The sequence below is a fragment of the Diabrotica virgifera genome, chromosome 2, assembly GCF_917563875.1.
Source record: "Diabrotica virgifera virgifera chromosome 2, PGI_DIABVI_V3a".
Lineage (NCBI taxonomy): Eukaryota > Metazoa > Arthropoda > Insecta > Coleoptera > Chrysomelidae > Diabrotica > Diabrotica virgifera.
In genome coordinates, this window is record NC_065444.1 from 169,211,007 (window position 1) to 169,230,298 (window position 19,292).

A 19,292-nucleotide genomic window follows, 5' to 3' on the forward strand; every position below is an offset into this window, starting at 1 on the left:
TCTAATATGGCTTTCAAATGGCAAAACAGGATCTACTTAAATGTATTAAATGTACAGCTGGTTCCTAAAAAAACTGATACGACTCTTAGTAAGATTTGATCATTTTGAGCAGTGTATTTGATTGGTCTGACATTATATTATATTTATTATGACAGACAAATAATAAAATAAACAAACAAACAACAAACAACTGACTACATATGTTAATTCATAAATTGTAATAATTTTTAAGGTCTAAATTTTGATATTGTTTTGAATTCCTGCATTTTATAAAGAGTATATAAATGATAGTTTTTACATAAATTAGAATAAAATATATTTTTGCTAAATAAAATATTAAATCCGCCATTTTTGAGGTTTAACAAAATAAGTTATCTGACAAATTTTAAGATTTGACAGTGACAGTGACAGTATGTAAATAATAAAGTATTTATCCTTCAAAATACACTGCTCAATTTTCTACAAAATATCTACGCTTTAAGAGTCGTATCAGTTTTTTTAGGAACCAGCTGTATATTTATATCAGTTGGCATTTGCCTAATCAGCTCCACGTGTTCGGTATGTCCTTTCAAAGCAATACCGCTCCGTAGTGCGTAGCACTATGCCGCCACCACCAAAACTAACGCTCTGTATGAGGTTACAACTGACATACTCTTCGCCAACTCTTTTGAGACGAAGTTTTGTAAATATTGCTTCCATATGATGAACGCTATGCCAGGTGTAACCTCATACAGAGTGTTCATTTTGGTGGTGGCGGCATAGTGCTATGGGGACATCCATAAACTACGTCGTAAAAATTTTGGAGTTTTTAATACCCTCCCCCCTTCCGTCGTAAAACGTCGTTTGCAGTTGACCCCCCTCATACCGACGTCACAATTGCAACTCATGACCCCCCTTTTTAGTGATGTTTTTTTTTTAATTCCATGTTATTCCTAGATTTTTAAAAGTTAGCTCTCAAAGTTTATTTACGAATGTATCCAAATCAGTATTACTATGTAGCTCATTAATATCCGCGTACTTTTTTCTCTCAATTCACTGTACAATTAATAATTAGCTTTATTGGGACAAAAGACAACACTTTTATCGGAGTTCCTATGCTTTCTTAACTGCATCATAATATATCTCGATTCTTATTTTGTTTTGATTTCAAAGTCATTTCTTTTATTAAGTATAAATAGATACAATGTACTAATGAAATAGAATAGAATATTTTATTTCTATTCATTCTTTTAGAATTTTTTTACACGAGTATTCAGTAAAGTGAACAGTTTAATATTTATTGCTTCCAGACGTTGTTCTGAAAAGAAGCGTTTGTTTAAAGACATAGGACAATGTTTTATTGTTTGTTATTCTGTATAAAACTGCTAGCAATATTATTAAAGCTGTGAGTGATAAAAACGAAATGAAAAGTATGCGATAAAAGTAATATACAAATTCTTTTTCATTCTAAAATTTTTATATTCGTGAACTTTAAACGACGTCGGATGTGCACTTATGGCCCCCTCCCCCTGTCGTATACCGTCGTAATAAGCAAAGTCCCCCCTCCCACTTTTTAACGACGTAGTTTATGGATGCTCCCTATGGAGTGGTATTTCTTGGAAAGGAGATATCGAACTTGTGGAGGTGATTGTGTAAATGCCAGCTGGTGTGTACATTAAAAACATTTTAGAAGATCATGTTTTGCCCTTGCCAGCCATATTGGATAACAAATAGATACGTGTTAATTCACCATGACGCAGGTCTTCATCTCGGTAGAAAAGTGAATACTTACCTTGGTGAGATTCAATCTAAAAGTTATATTGGCCACCATATAGCCCATATCAAATTTGATACTTCAAAACATCACATTCGGAAAAGACATCCTATTCCTATGACACTGGGGGCAGCACAAAAAATTTTATTTCACACGTTAATTTCAAAATATGCAATATTTTTGTCCGTGAGTGTATATATTTTAAATAGTAACTAACATTCATGCAATAAATGACCATTATTGTGTTTTAGACTATTCTGGCACATGGAATATATTTATCCGACGAAGAAATCAAGCTGATTGCACAACGTGGTACTTCTATTTCACATTGTCCAGATTCTAATATTTGTCTAAAATCTGGAATATGTAATGTAAGAAAACTTCTAGATAACGGCGTTAAAGTAGGATTAGGAACAGGTAAATATCACTACTTCCACATTTTTAAAAACTAATATTCGAGTAAATTTTTAGCAATCTTATGGCACCAGCACGAAAAACGGGCACCCCTTGAATTTTTGATAAAGTTGTCCAAACACACTTTACTTTTTATTGTAACTTTATCGACGATTGACATGCTCTGATATAAGGTTTTGAGATTTTTTTTACGTAGGAAATGCGTACGAAAAACGTTTATTTACAGAGAACTATGTGACTAAAGTGACAAGTGAATGAATAGAAAATAAAATAAAAGAAATTGGTACCTATTCAGGCATCTTCAGAAACAAAATAAAAATAATAAGGAAACCTAGACAAACTAATTCTGGATTTAATTAATACTTCGTATTACCTCCACGAGCCTGTATAACGGCATTCATTCTTCTGATCATACTGTTAATTAAGTTTAAAACTTCCTTTTGCGCCATTGTTTCTCATTCCTAGAAAAGAGCCAGTTTGAGTTTATCTAAGGGAACAAAAGCAGGTGCCCGGCTTCGAGTACTTCTATCAGACCTGCCTCAAACATGCTCGATGGGATTTAAATCGGAACTGTCCGCTGGCCATGTACATATTCTCATCATCTCTTCTCCAGACTCTCCCGCGAGACCATTCTGGGATCGTAGACAAAATCTGGACTCATCGGTATACATCACATTTCTCCAGTCGTCTATATTCCAATCGCGATGCTCCCTAGGGAAATACAATCTGGCTACACGATGCAGTGGCGTAACAAACTCCGTCGGGGCCCCCCCGCACAATTGGAAATGGGGCCCCCTTTAAAAAATTACTAAATACGACATGTGTAACAAATACCTATATGTGTTACAGCCCAGTAAATGAACGTAAAATATGTCGATACCGTGTAATTTCTAGTGTCACCACCGAAGTGGTCAACTCAAGACTTTTCGAGTTATTTATGAGAAAAATGTTTATTGTTTAGCAAAAAAAACAACATTTTTAGGCGATTTTTCGCAAATAGTTCAAAGAGTAAGTATTTGATCGAAAAGAACATTGTTAGCAAAAATGTAGCTCATAAAAAAATGAAACAAAAATGAAGTCTATCTATCCAGTAAAATAAAAGCTGTAGCTCATGAAAAGTTTTTCTTATTCGGCAAATTTCAAATCGAAACTTTTAAACGTGAAATAACCAAAAAATAAAATAGTTTTCGGGGAAAACCCATTAGAACTTTTTTAGAGTGTTTAAAAAAAGCTTTATTTTTATTTTTTACAAAAGTTTCTAGCGTCAAAACTAAGCCAGTTATGCTCAAAATACAGTTAATCCCATTTTTTGGTAAAAAAATTGTGAAAATCTTCCCTATTTAGCATCCGAAATGAAACTAATCATTATCGCTTTACAAATTTCTTAACTTTTTTATATGACTTGTAAGTTTCACCGGTTCAAAGTGCTTATATTTGAAAGGGTTCTAGTTGAAAGAGCTTGAACGAGTCACTAATCACGAATATACGCAAATTTTAAACAGCCATAACCAATTTTTGTCTTACAGAAAAACAAAATAAAGCCAAAATATTTATAAAAACAAAACCTACATTTCTTTATTCTTTGAGATTTTTCTCATCACTAAAACTTTTTATGTTATTTTGAAAAAAGGCATTTTTCCAAAAGAGTAAACTTTTTTTACTATGAAACCAATTTTTTTCAAAAATAAGAACTTCGAATCGGTCAAACTTACAGGCCATATAAACAATAAATATTTAAAGTACATAATTGGTAAAGCTCTAACGATAAATTTTATTTGAGGTGCGAAATAGGGGAGATTTTTACGATTTTTTTTACCAAAAAAGGGGCTAACTTTATTTTGAGCGTAACTCGTATAGTTCTGGTGCTAAAAACTTTTATAAAAATCTTTTTTTTTTTAACATTTAAACAAAGTTTTACTGAGTTTTTCCCGAAGTGTTTCATTTTGGTTATTTAAGGTTGAAATATTCGATTTGGAATTGGACGAATAAGAATAATTTTTCATGACCTTCAACTGTGTTTTACTGTGTCGATAAACCTCATGAATAAGTACACCTTTCTTGTATCTTCTAAGCTAAATTTTTGCTACAAATATTTTTTCGATATCTAATATTTAATTCGATAAAATACTTACTTTAGAGTTATTTTCGAAAAACCCTTCTGAAAACCTGTTTTTTTGTTGAGAAATAAACATTTTCACTTGGAAATGACTTGAAAAGTATTAACATAGATAAAGAAACTATAGAAAAAAAGTTGCTTATAATTAGTCAATTTACACATTTCCTGATTTATTTTAAGCGTATGTTTTCACCCCAAGAAGGGATGTCACCCCCTGAAGTAAAAGCAACCAACGGCATAAGTCCAACTTTGAAGTGGAGTGTAACTAGAACCTAAATTCAAATTGTCAAGCAAATACGTTCATCGTGACGCTGAGAATTTCACTCCAAAACTGTCATTTACTTGGTATATAATGACCTACTTATTGGTGTAGAATAAAATAGAACAAAAATTACTAAATGATTACCTTAGTATTATTCTATGAGATGAACAACTTTCTTCGTGCACTACTATTAGCGAATATAATATCTACAATTTTATTAATTCGGATGGGCAACTTCATTTTCAATATTGCACTGCTTAAAAAACGTATGTATGCGAATAATATAACAACACATTTTTACATATATTAGACGACAAGATGGGGCCCCTGACATATTGGGACCCCCGTAAGCTTCATGCTGCGGGGGCCTCTGTTACGCCTCTCGATAATTATATCGAAATACTAAACGTAGGTAAAGATGAAAGAGAAAACCCAATTTTTAGATTTAGAAATATTGTTCTAAAATTCGGCAAATTGCAATTCTCAAATCTTTCAATGGTCACGTACAAAGCATTGTAGTTTATTGTCGTCACCATAAAAGTTCGAGAGACCGAAAAGGATTAAGTTTCTAGATATGAGATGATTCACTTGCTGAATACGCCTATTTAGAAATTTACGTTTTTAAATTTAACCACACAACGTAAAATAATATATAACAGATTTTTACATAATATCAGACGAAAAGATGGGCCCCTAATCGGTTGGGGCTCCTCCCGCAAGCTTCATGCTGCGGGGCCCTCTCTTACGCCCCTGACACGATGTTCTCTGGAAAGTTCGGGTGCTGTAGCGGGTCTTCGAGCATTCAGGTTAGCCTTATTTAACCATCTTCTAACTGTTTGTTTACTATAATTTATCTTCCTGACATGTTGAAAACTGTTTCTAAACTATATAGCAGATGAATGATGATTTCTTAGTACTGAAGACACTATAAAACGGCCGTCCCGATGAGTAGTTCTTCACTGGAGCCCTGTTCGGCCCCCCACTGAGGACGTCTAGTATATGCCTGTGTATCTATAAAACGAGCAGATACGTTGAACTATACCTACTGCGTAAAACTTTTAGCTACGTAAAGTTGACTTGTCTCCTGAATAAGAGCAACAATAGATGCAATAATGTCTGCACGCAAAGACATCTTCAAATTGCCAAGAATTGAAACAAGCACATTAGTGCAAGTAATAACAAACACTTTTGACATCAATAAACAAAAATGTCATAGTTGAATAGGTACCAATTTGTTATTTTATCTTTTTTTGTATTAATTTGTAAGTTTGTATATTTCTCTCCGGACATCGCACACATCTTATGGAAAATATAATGTCACTCAAATTCAATAAAATTTATACGAATAGATACGTTTTAAATTAACGGTCAAATCTTATCATTGCGCCAACTCTATATTTTCAATAATAAGAGCAGAAATTTATATAAATAAATCTGAAATCAAATGGGTATGTACAAGAATTCATCTGTACTCAGTAGATATATCTTAAAAACACCCTGTAATTATCTACGATAATTACTTTCAGTTATTTATGTCATCATAACAATATTACAACCTTCATTCGATTATATAAATATTGTTATCCTAGATCACGATTCACTAATAATTGCAGAGTAAATTATAAACACTTTTCATGGTCGATGCTGAATAGGCATTTCTAAATATATAAACAGCAAAACTATAACAAGGGAATTCTTATTATTATATCAGACATTCGTCATTCTATTTTGGTGATCAGACGTAATAATTCCACATTAAAGATAGTGTCTCTTTCTACACGAGACGTTCTTTGGGTGCGGTGCTACCAGCTTATGCTCATGCGAGTGTAAATAAAACAACTCAACAAGTAAAAGCGTATCAATTATTCCACCCCTCGGATAAGGGATAACCACCCTCACCGGGAGCAGATAGCCTTAATGCCAGGGCTGTCATATGGCGATCCAAGACCAGGCGAGAACTCAGAACTAGCAGTCTAGAACGAGAAATGAGAAAACACGTCAATGTTCAGGCACCTAGACCACCTTAGACAACAGTGTGGTATGTAAAATGGATGGAGACATCAGGCCGACGCGGAGCTGAAAAGGGAATAGTATGGAGATGGAACATCGTGGGACAATGGAAAATGGACAATGCTATGGAACGTGCAGCGAGGACTTGTGATACGAACAAAGACGTGTAAAAGTGGTAAGTCCATATTAGCTATTTTTATGGTATTTCCTGATTAATATAAAGTATAAAGTATAAACATTATGTGCTACCTTAATTACATTAATATAGGTTTCAAGTTTACCTATTTTTACTTAATTATTCTATTCTATTACCAATATTTATCAATATACAAAGATTTTTTTTACCCTCATATTAAGTTATTATAGGACGCAATGATACAATTTTATATGATTTTTTTTACATATTTATCAACGTATACTTTATCCTTGCTGACTTTTATTCATTTATTATTTGACTACTGATTTTTAGTACATTTTTGCAATTTTTTATGATTTTAATATTTGCTATCGTAAATATACCTATCAAAATAAATATACGATATATAACAAATATACGCTATATGCATAATACATTTAAATTATTATTCTAACTACTTATTTACAAGGGTTAATATAACGTTATTTATTTTTGAATTTTTTATTACCACTGCAATTTTTACATATTTTTACCATATATTGACGTATTATTTTATCTCCATATTTTTTTACTATATATCTATATACTACATATCTATATACACCGTAAGACTATCGAATTTATATTTTCGCTAAGAAGTGCAGAAGCTGAAAAAAAAAATTATGTATAAATGAGTAGCAACAAAGTTACTTGGGAAGATTTTGTCAAAATAGTTGAGGAAATTGCACAAGAAATAGACAGGCAAAGCAGAAGAGTCTTAAAGAAAAAAGTTCCGAAATCTAAGGACATAAAGGAAGAAGTGACGACACAGCTAATTAAAGCTTATAACAAGTTCACGCAATTGACTAGGAAAAACTGGGAAGCACTTTCGGACAAACAAAGGGAATCGTGCAACAAATATTTTGGAAAAATCAGAGACAAAGTTATACGATCATTTCAAGCAGTAAATGTGAGAACAGTGGTTCCAAGTTCAATACATCAACCAATCGACAAGGAAGTTGAAGAGGAACAAAGCGATGAGGAAATAGAAGAAGGAAAAAGCGACGAGGAAGGAGAAGAAGAAATAATTAACGACGGAATAAAAGAGGAAAAAGGTGACATAAAACAAGATATAACAATATTAAACATGGCTTTGACAATCAATGAATTTTTGAATATCGCAAGCAAGATATTGCCCAACGAGTTCGATGGAAGCGCAGGGAAATTACAACCATTTTTAGACGCATTAGAACTACTTGGAAAATTGGCAGAAGGTCATGAAGACACAGCTGTAACGCTAATAAAAACGCGACTCACCAATAAGGCTAGGAACCTAATAACCACAGAAGATACGATTCCACGGATAGCTGAAGCACTAAAGAAAGAATTAAAAGGTGATAATCCGAAGAATTGAATAGCCAAATTAGCCAAAAAAAGGCAAGGGCATAGAGATGCAGCAGTGTACGCATCTGAAGTGGAAGAGTTAGCAGAACAATTAAAAGTAGCATACATAGCGGAAGGAATGCCACTTGACTTAGCAAAGAAATATACGACGGAAGCAGTAGTAACAACAATGAAACGAAACGCTAATGCAGAGAAAGCTAAGCTAATACTGGAAGCAGGTAACTTTACATCACCGCAGGAAGTAGTATCTAAATTTTTGTCGATCGATACGACTGAAGAAAATGCACAAGGAAGAGTCTTAAATTATAGGACAAACTACGAGAATAGGAGAGGACAGCAGCAATACAGAAGAGGATACCATAACAAATATGACAGAGGAAGAAGAAATAACTTCGGACAACGGAACGAAGGAGAAGCAACGGACAATCAACGAAATTATTCGAACAGAGGATACAGACAATTTAACAATCAAACATACAGAGGAAACCAGAGAGGCGGACGTAACAGGAACGTAAGGTTACTAGAAATAGAGGACAGTCAAGAAGAGCAAGAAAACCAGCAGTTGGGGTTTTGAATGAATAAGAAGTTGGAAGCACACAGGCAGAAATAAAATATAACATTTACAACTTCGACCTAAACCTAACGAACTTTGTACGAATGAAAACAGGAATTCTTGAAAACACAAGCACTTTTATCATAGACACAGGAGCTGACATTTCAATACTAAAATGTTCACAAGATTTTATGAAGGAACAGGTGAAACCAAACACAAAGGCGAAAATAAAAGGAGTCACTAAAGGAGAGTTGCAAACAATGGGAGAAGTTGAGACAACACTCGAAGTAAAAGGAACTCGATTCGAACACATCTTTCAATTGGTAGAACCTAACTTTCCAATTCCAACAGACGGAATCATTGGGAGAGACTTTATTTCTAACTTTCAATGTATACTAGATTACGCAAACCTTAAAATGCACATTAAAGACGACAACGATTGTTACATTAGTACGAAAATTCTGGATAATATAGACAATGACACCATAATAATACCGCCTAGATGTGAAATTTACAGAATCGTAAAAATTTTTCAAACGTTAAAGAAAGACAGGATAGTGGAACAGCAAGAAATACAACCAGGAATATTCATAGCAAGAGCAATTATTTCAAGTAATAATCCATACATCAAAATTTTGAACACAACGTACGAAACAGTAAATGTAGACGCAAGCACAATCAGGACGTTGGATATTAAACTATTCAATATATATAGGCTAGTCAACGACAGCAAGGACAGAAAAAAAGAATTACGAGAATCACTGAAATTAGACATACCAGAATACATACGAGACAACTTAGTATCGTTATGCGAGGAATATTCAGACATATTCGCCCTAAGGCATGATATGTTAACCTGTAACAATTTCTACGAACAAAAACTAAGAGTTAAAGACCAAACTCCGGTATATATCAAGAATTATAGGACACCTCATGCGCAAACAGAGGAATTAAATCGACAAGTACAAAACCTAAGAGACCAAGGAATCATAGAACCATCTACATCCGAGTACAACAGCCCAGTAGTACTGGTACCGAAAAAAGCTATAGATGGAGGAAAAGCATGGAGATTATGCATAGATTTTAGACAACTGAACAAGAAGATAGTTACAGACAAATTTCCATTACCAAGAATAGATTCGATATTAGATCAACTAGGAAGAGCAAAATGGTTTTCAGTTATAGACTTAATGTCAGGCTTTCACCAGATACCATTAGAAAAATCATCGAGAAAATACACATCGTTCAGCACAGAAAATGGAGCATTTCAATTTACCAGATTACCTTTTGGATTAAATGTAAGCCCAAATAGCTTTTCAAGAATGATGGCAATAGCATTTTCAGGATTAACACCAGACAAAGCATTTCTTTACATGGACGATATCGTAGTAATTGGAATATCCGAAAAACATCACTTAGACAACCTGAAAAAGACATTCGAGACATGTCGAAAATTCAATTTGAAACTTAACCCAGGAAAATGTCAATTCTTTAGAAGGGAAGTAACATATTTAGGACATGATCTTTCTCAAGAGGGAGTATCACCAGACAAAGCGAAGTATGCAGCAATTGAACAATATCCGACACCTAAGACAGCGGAAGAAACAAAGAGATTTGTAGCATTTTGCAACTATTACAGACGTTTTATTAAAAATTTTGCGGAAATATGCAGACCACTCAACAAATTATCGAGGAAAGGAGTAGAATTTTCTTGGACCGAGGAGTGTGAAAAAGCATTCAAAAAGCTTAAAGCATCTCTGACGAAACCACTAATTTTAAAATATCCTGATTTCAACAAACAGTTTATCTTAACAACAGACGCATCCAATGAGAGTTGTTCAGCAATCCTAAGTCAAGATTATAACGGAATTGACCTACCTATAGCATATGCATCAAGAAGTTTTAGTAAAGGAGAATGTAATAAACCTATAATCGTTAAGGAATTACTAGCGATTCATTGGGGAATTAATTATTTTAAATGTTATCTATATGGAGCACCAACATTCAAAGTAAAAACAGACCATAAACCTTTGACACACCTATTTGCAATGAAAGAACCAACCTCAAAACTCACGAGGATCAGATTAGACCTAGAAGAATATGACTTCGAAATAGAGTATATAACAGGGAAAAGTAACTACGCAGACAGCCTTTCAAGAATAACATTGCATCAAATAAAAAACCTATACATAGACAACGCCCATATACTAGCTATAACAAGAGCTCAAGCAAAAGAAAAGGAGAAAGAAGCAAGACAAACAAAGGCTGAAAGTGAACTCGCACTACAGCCAGAAGCCACCAAACAGACAGTAAGGAAGGTACTAAATAATTTAGAGGCGCATAGACTACCAATTTTGTCCTTTGGAGCAGAACTAATCTCACCAAGACTGAGCATTAGGGACAAAAACAAAATAAAATGCAGCAAAAGCATAGCCACAGGATTGAATCGTTTCGATTTAAACCAAGCGTTGGTACAGCTTGATAAGCTGGCGGTAGAGAATGCAGTACGTAAAGTAAAAATATACGTAAATGATATTATTTTTAAAATGTGCACAATTGATGAATTTATTAAAGAAGGAAATAAAAAATTGAAGAATATAGAAATATACATATGTGAAGTACCAGAAACAATAAAAGATGACAAAGAAAAACACAGATTAATAGGAGAATACCATAATCACCCGATGTTCGGAGGACACGTAGGGAATAACAGACTAATTAAGAAGCTAAAGGCAAGATTCCGATGGAAAAATTTGGAAAAAGACGTAAGAAAATACGTAAAACAATGCCACAAATGTCAAATTAACAAACCGAAAAGAACACATGTCGAAGAGTTCGTGATATCGGACACATCTTCCAAACCATGGGACATAGTATACATAGATACAATAGGTCCATTCACGAGAGGTAATAAATACTGTATCACAATGTTGTGTGAACTGACAAAATACGCGGTCAGCATACCAGTGTGCAATAAAGAAGCAGAGACAATAGCAAGAGGAATCTTTGATCATTTCATACCAACATACGGACTCATGAAGCAAATAAGAACAGACCAAGGCACAGAGTATAAGAACGAAGTAATGCAGGAATTAACAAAGCTATTAAAAATAGAACACAACTTTTCAACGGCATACCACCCACAGTCCATTGGAAGTTGCGAAAAACTACACAGAACGTTGAACGAGTACGTAAGAGCATTCATAGATGAAGACAGAGAAAATTGGGATGTGTGTTGCAGGATGTTCACATACTGCTACAATACAACCCCTAACGCGTATCATGGTTACACACCGTTTGAACTGTTATATGGCAGGAAGGTTAACCTACCGGAAGACCTTACACATGAGATTCAACCATGTTACAATATAGATGCCTACTACAATGAGTTACGATACAAACTACAAAGCGCACACGAGAGAGCCAGAACCTTCTTATTAAAACACAAAAAAGAGCGGCAAGAAAAGAATAAGCTCAAAGCAACACCACAACACTTTAAAATAGGAGACCTAGTCCTTGTAAAAAGGGAAGAGAATGGTAAGTTTGATAGTCTTTATGTAGGTCCTTTCACGATAACAGAAGTAAATAACGTTAATTGTAAAATCAAAATAGAAAACAATAAAATCAAGGAAATACATAAGAATAGATTATATGCTTACAATCCGAAAACACAGTGAGTGACAAGTGTTACGAAACAATGTTGTTAAACGAACATTTTATATTATTTATGTATTTGCGTAGGCTTAGGAAGTTTGTATATAAAATAAATTTTTTGTATTGATTACAACACAGTATGGGTTGGTAGCACGACTTGCAAATTTCCCTCCACGTAGTCGGAAAATTCCTAAAAAGGGAAGGTGTACAAGAATTCATCTGTACTCAGTAGATATATCTTAAAAACACCCTGTAATTATCTACGATAATTACTTTCAGTTATTTATGTCATCATAACAATATTACAACCTTCATTCGATTATATAAATATTGTTATCCTAGATCACGATTCACTAATAATTGCAGAGTAAATTATAAACACTTTTCATGGTCGATGCTGAATAGGCATTTCTAAATATATAAACAGCAAAACTATAACAAGGGAATTCTTATTATTATATCAGACTTTCGTCATTCTATTTTGGTGATCAGACGTAATAATTCCACATTAAAGATAGTGTCTCTTTCTACACGAGACGTTCTTTGGGTGCGGTGCTACCAGCTTATGCTCATGCGAGTGTAAATAAAACAACTCAACAAGTAAAAGCGTATCAATTATTCCACCCCTCGGATAAGGGATAACCACCCTCACCGGAAGCAGATAGCCTTAATGCCAGGGCTGTCATAGGTACGTACATAAGTTAGAGAGAAAAAAAAATATTTTAAAATACCCAAATTGTCGGTACTCCATAAATCAGCGGATTAGTTTCACTAATCCGCTTAGGCCCAGCGGGGTTTAAGCTCCTTTTGAATAGCACCCAGAGCAATAGTGACACTTTTACTAACTCCAAAAATGTGATTTCGATAAACTTTAATTGCAATTTGCGCCGTAATTAATCATAATTAAGAGTTGGCGCAATGATAATATTTGACCGTTAATTTAAAACGAATCTATTCGTATAAATTTTATTGAATTTGAGTGACATTATATTTTCCATAAGATGTGTGCGATGTCCTTTAAATATAGTTTTTCGTAGGCATTTTCATTCTAAAACATAACTTAAATATCTGAACATGCCAATCAATGATAAAAGATAAAAGTTAAATTAAAAAATAAAATGTGTTTCGACAATTTTATCAAAAATTTAAGGGGTGCGCCTTTTTCGTGCCGGTGAGTCTATTTTGGCGATTTTTTGAATGAGTTTTAATCCCCATTTAATTACAATTCAAGATTCGAGGTAGATCGTTGCTCTCATTTTACGTTAGGAATGTTCTTGCATTTTTGTGTATGTCACCCGATGTCGTCTTTTTTTGCGTACAACACATGTCGGAATTTTTATCTCAAAGACTTTTATCGTTTCTGTAACATTTCGTATGTTTCGATTGATGTAACAGATATCTTAATACATTTTAAGTTTATTGTTAGTTTCATGGACGTATAAACACAGACGTCTTCTGTATTTATACGTCCATGGTTAATTTTCACTTACTTCTCACTGAATGAGCTCTAACTGACTAGTAAATTTAGCAATTTACAAACAAACATGCGTGCTCATAGCCAATATTAATTGTTACCTAAGAGTGTAGGCGCAAATATGTTACGGCTATCCCTACTTTTTCTGTCTTTACACGGCAAATTACGTGTAGTAAAATTCTCACTGGTATGGACATGTAAACATTACTTGACAATGTCATCATTAACTTTAAAGATATGGCTTTTGAATGTTCTTCTATAATTGCCTTAATTATTAATTCAGTTAATTAATATGATAATTTTTTTACTAACTATGTATTCAGTGATTGTAATAATTTATATACTCTACAACAAAAACTAATACTCAATCGAGAAAAGAGGAAAAGTGATTTTGTAATAATATATTATTACTATGGAACGCTTGCAATTTTGAACATCTTTAACAACAAAATACTTGGATCACAGAATATATCCTGGTGTGTTCTCTACTTGGATCTTCCATAAATAATAAACAATAAATAACTTTTTATTAAGTTCACGTCTTAAATCAATTATTTATCAAATACACTATCAATATTATTTAATCAACAACTAAAAATATTCCCGATGCCATGTCAAATATTTAAAATTGTCACTGTCTTGTCACCATATTCTATTCGACTCAGTGCGTTGTATGACAAAGATAGCGAATGTTCGATTTGGAAAATATCACCACGGACATGGTGTCCATTTTTTTTTTCGGATCCTGAAAAAACTAATAAATATTTAAAAAAAATTAAACGCAGAATGAAAGACTAAATTATTATCGAGGGCCGAAAGTCCCTTAGAGTGAATAAAAAGTTTCTTTTGAATGAGATATTTGAAATTAAAAATCACACTATATTTTCTCTTAGTTTTTTACCCCTGTAACTTATTAAAATAATCATTATAGAAGTTTTCTGGTACTTTCGGCCCTCGGTAAGAACGTAATCTTTCTGCGGTTAAATTTTTCAAAAATTTTAGTTTTCTCAGAATTCGAAAAAAACGAATCCCATTTAAATATCATTAGAGCCGAAACTTTGTACTGATCCCCTTATAGGTAAGGAGCTATAGTACTTCCACTCTAACTTTTCCCATGCGTGAAATTATTCACGAATTACTTTTTATATTAGGTCTCTTTTTACTTACAGAAACTAGTATCGTAAAATTAAGCCGCTTGTCCATAGAAACCACAATAAGTTAAACAAGGATAGACAACATGGCATGTCGTTGATATAACTTTTCGTTTGAATTTTGACGTTTATGATTTGGTCCAATTGGTCACAATTCTTTTGAGGTCGTCGGCCCATCGCGTCTTCCTCGGCTTCGCTTGTCTGCTTGTAGTATCCACTCAAGAAATTTTTTATCCATCTGTCGTCTTTCATTCCTGCAACATGACTCGCACATCTTTATTTTTGCCTCGTAATACTTTCGATATATTTTACTCCGGTTCGTCTACGAACTTTCTCGTTTCTTACTATATTTCTTAAGCTTATTCCAAGCATTAATATCTCCATCTTTCGTTGTGTCCTTCTCAATTTTTCAACTGATGTTTTTGTGAGAGTTAAAATTTCTGCTCGATATGTGAGAACTGGTAGAATGTACCGGTTAAAAGCTTTTCTTTTTAAACTGACTGGTATATTTGTTTTAAACACGTCTCTCATTTTTCGAATGCAGCCTACCCTAACCTTATTCATCTGGATAGCTCGCATATTTCGTTGTCCTGTGTTAATCTTACTTCGTCACCCAAATACACATATTTTTTCACAAATTCTATGGGCGAATTCTCGATTTGTATTAGCTCATTGAGAACGAGATTGGTCATCATAATTTTTGTTTTTCCATAGTTTATCTTTAAACCGACTCTCTGTGTTACTTACTGCTTACTGTAGTTGTAGCGTAACTCTAGCTTCTCCTAAGTCGTCTCATGAGAACAATGTCATCGGCATATCGGAGATGATTTAATATCTTTCCATCAATGCTAATACTCTGTGATTCAAACTCTAGTCGTTTAACTTTACATAACTTTACATCTGCTTGCCGGATGAAACATTTTTTTTATTAAATTTCATACATAGATAAATATTTCTAGCATGGGTTTCCTATCAAAATCGTGTCATAGCTATCCTTAAGGGGGGCCGTAGGGGTTGAAATCAATATTTCAAGCACATTTTTTGAAAAGAATGGTAGAATAATTTTATTTTTAAATTAAATAGGCATATTCAGTACAATTCATAGATTATTCAAGAACAAATTCAAGGAAAAATATTGAAAAATAAGCCAACGGTGGCAAATTTTTAAAGACACCTCAAAAAACAATGAATTTTGCGGTGGTAATCATGGTAAACAAAAAATTCAAAAGATTTTATTACCTTATGAGTTTCTCGAGCTAACGCTGTCGAGTTTTTTAGTTTTAGCAAATTTTGACTTTTTGCTATCACTCTGAATTCAAAACAACGAATTTTTTTTGCAAAAAATGGTGAAAATCAAATATTTATTATTGTTATATATAACACAAAACAATATATAAAACAAAAAATATCTCGACAGTGTTACTGCAGAGAATGCCTAAAGAAAATGTATACACAATTCCAGGTGAGTTGGTCGAGTAGTTTTTGAGTTACAATGTCTACCGGCTTTAAAAAAAAGTCAGTTTTGAGAAAAACGCGTTTAAAATATTGTCAACTTTTATTTTCAATTTCTTTTTTGTCTGTCAAATCATAAAGTGATGCACACTGGAATAAGTTTTTGAATCTCGGGGTAATTTACAATAGAAAATGAGAACAGCTGTTGACCGCTTCTCACTACGCTTAAGCGCGCTGGCGCGAAGTTGCTGCAAAGCGAGTCGCAAGTAGGAAGGTAGGGAGATAGTGTTGAATATCCCTATCTTCGACTCGCTTTGCAGCAGGTTTGCGCAACCACGCTTGTACGTAGCACAGATCACCTACCTCCTCTAGATGTTTCACGATAACGCTTTGGTTAAATATGAAAAACAGCACTCCAAGCCGCCTATATCGGAACTAATCCAAGCGGGAATTTCAAAATGTAATTTTGTTTGGTTAAAATATTTAAATATAATGTAATGTTTGAAAAAAAAAATAATTTGCATTTAAAATATGTAAATTATATTTAATTTGAAATATACAAAATACCATTTGGGAAAAAATAAGACATGACAACGTATTTTATTTATTTATTTAATACCAGGAAAACTACTTTGTATATATTTTTTTAAAAAAGGAAATTATTAATAGTTATCTTCCACTTCCAAATACTTCTACAAAAGGGTATCTCAAATGATTGAAACGTGTGCATCTCTACTTGTTGAAGGACTTTCAACTAAAACAAAAAATGAATATAACAGTTTACACAATGATTCGTTTCACGTAAAATAATTTTTATTAATTATATATTTTCAGTAGGGGTTACTTACTTGGTGTTACATTCATTTGCTTCCCTACACCACTAACTGTGTTCTCTAGTGTGTTACTTGTTCTCTAATAACAAATACTTGTTGAATTTTGAACTCACCAATATGCAAATGTCAGCTTAGACAAGGCGAAAACGGCGGGTTCGAAGGGAAAAATATTCCCATGAGATTTTTTTGCATAATCACATTCATGAGGCATCCCAGAATAAGGTTCAAGAAGTCGCCCATGTAAAAAGTGGGCCAATTTTTTTTAACAATTTTTTTTTAATCAAATTGCAAGAATAAATATTTTTGGCCTGAACAATTTTTTTTTTAATTTTTTGGACCATTCTGGACAAAAAAGGTCTCTTATAATTGTTCTCTAAAGTTGATCGTTTTCGACTTATAAGCAATTTAAAATAAAAAAAAAACGAAAAATGACGATTTTCAAGGCTTAATAACTCGGTTAAATTTATTATTATGAAAGTCAATAAATGACTAAATCAAATTTTAAAGCCCCCCCTACAAGTTCCTGAAGAAATTTTTGTCATTATTTTATTACTAAGCTGTTATTTTTAAGTAATAATAATAAGCGCCATGCACGTGAGCAGGGCTGTAAATGCTGAGTGCGAGAGAGAAGCCATTCCAGCAGTCCAATTGTGCATCTTACTCGCACTCACATTTACAGCAGCGTCAATACGATCTAACCACTCATTGTTATTAATTAAAAATAACAGCTTAGTAGTAAATTAATGACACAGATTTCTTCAGGATCATGTAGCGGCGACTTTAAACTTTGATTTAGTCACTTTCTGACTTTCAAAATAATAATTTTTGACCGAGTTATTAAGTCTTAAAAATGGTCATTTTCGCGTTTTTCAAATTTTAACTTGCTTATAACTCGAAAAAGTTCAACTTTAGAGAAAAATTATAAGAGACCTTTTTTGTCCAGAATGGTCCAAAAAACCTAAAAAAAATTAGTACGGGCCAAAAATATTGATTTTTGCAATTTAATTAAAAAAAATTGTTAAAAAAAAATTGGCCCTCTTTTCTCGTAGGCGACTTCTTGAACCTTATTCTGGGATGTCTCACGAATGTGATTATGCAAAAATATCTCATGGGAATATTTTTCCCAACAAACCCGCCGTTTCCGCCTTGTCTAGCTAGGAATTGCTTTTGGATATAATACAGTTTCAAAAACTGTATTTGAATCCATTATATCTAAATCAGGATTTTTATTATTGCTAACAATCAGATAAACATTACTGACATAAAGACATACTGACAATGATGACAATTGATAAATTTTAATGACACTCAGACTCAGTGATATAGAAGAAATCTTCACTCCAGTGCATAGCGGCATCTAAAAATAGGAATCGGTACTCCAAATGACATTTAGTTTAGGATGACCTTGAGATACCTGCGTGAAACATCTAAAGAGAGTTAAGTGATCTGTGGTACGTAGTGAACAACGGTCAACAACTGTTCTCATTTTCTTTTGTAAATTACTCCGCGATTCAAAAAGATATTCTGGTGTGCATCATTTTACGATTTGACAGACAAAAAAGTAATTGAAAATGAAAGTTAACCATACTTTAAACGCTTTTTCCTCAAAACTGCTTTTTTCAAAGGCTGTAGACATTGTAACTCAAAAACTGTTTGACCGACCCACCTGGAATTTTGTACATATTTTCTGTAGACATTCCTTGGGGTAACGCTATCGAGATCTTCTTCGTTTTATGCTTATTTTTTGTTAACAATAATAAATATGTTGATTTTCACCCCTTTTTGCAAAAAAAATTCGTTGTTTTGACTTCTGAGTGATATCAAAAAGTCAAAAGTCGATAAAACTAAAAAAACTCGACACTCGACAGCATTACCTCGAAAAACTCATAAGCTAATAAAATCTGTTTGCATTTTTTGTTTACCATGATCCAATGATGAGTTCTCATGTCCACCGCTGTATGAATTATACTGAATATGCTTATTTAATTTGAAAATAAAATAATTTTACCATACTTTCAAACAAAAAATGTGCTTGAAATATTGATTTCAACTCCTACGCCCCCTCCTTAAGGATAGCTATGACACGATTTTTATGGGCAAC

General features: G+C 33.3%; 1 protein-coding gene across 1 annotated transcript in view; it reads left to right on the forward strand.

The window, feature by feature from the left end:
- The window catches only part of LOC126879706 (guanine deaminase), a 181,473-nt gene that overhangs the window by 137,696 nt on the left and 24,485 nt on the right, over positions 1 to 19,292 (forward strand). The window contains exon 7 of the mRNA XM_050642891.1: positions 2,005 to 2,170. Coding sequence (XP_050498848.1) covers positions 2,005 to 2,170 — 166 coding nt within the window. The remainder of the gene's footprint in view (positions 1 to 2,004; positions 2,171 to 19,292) is intronic.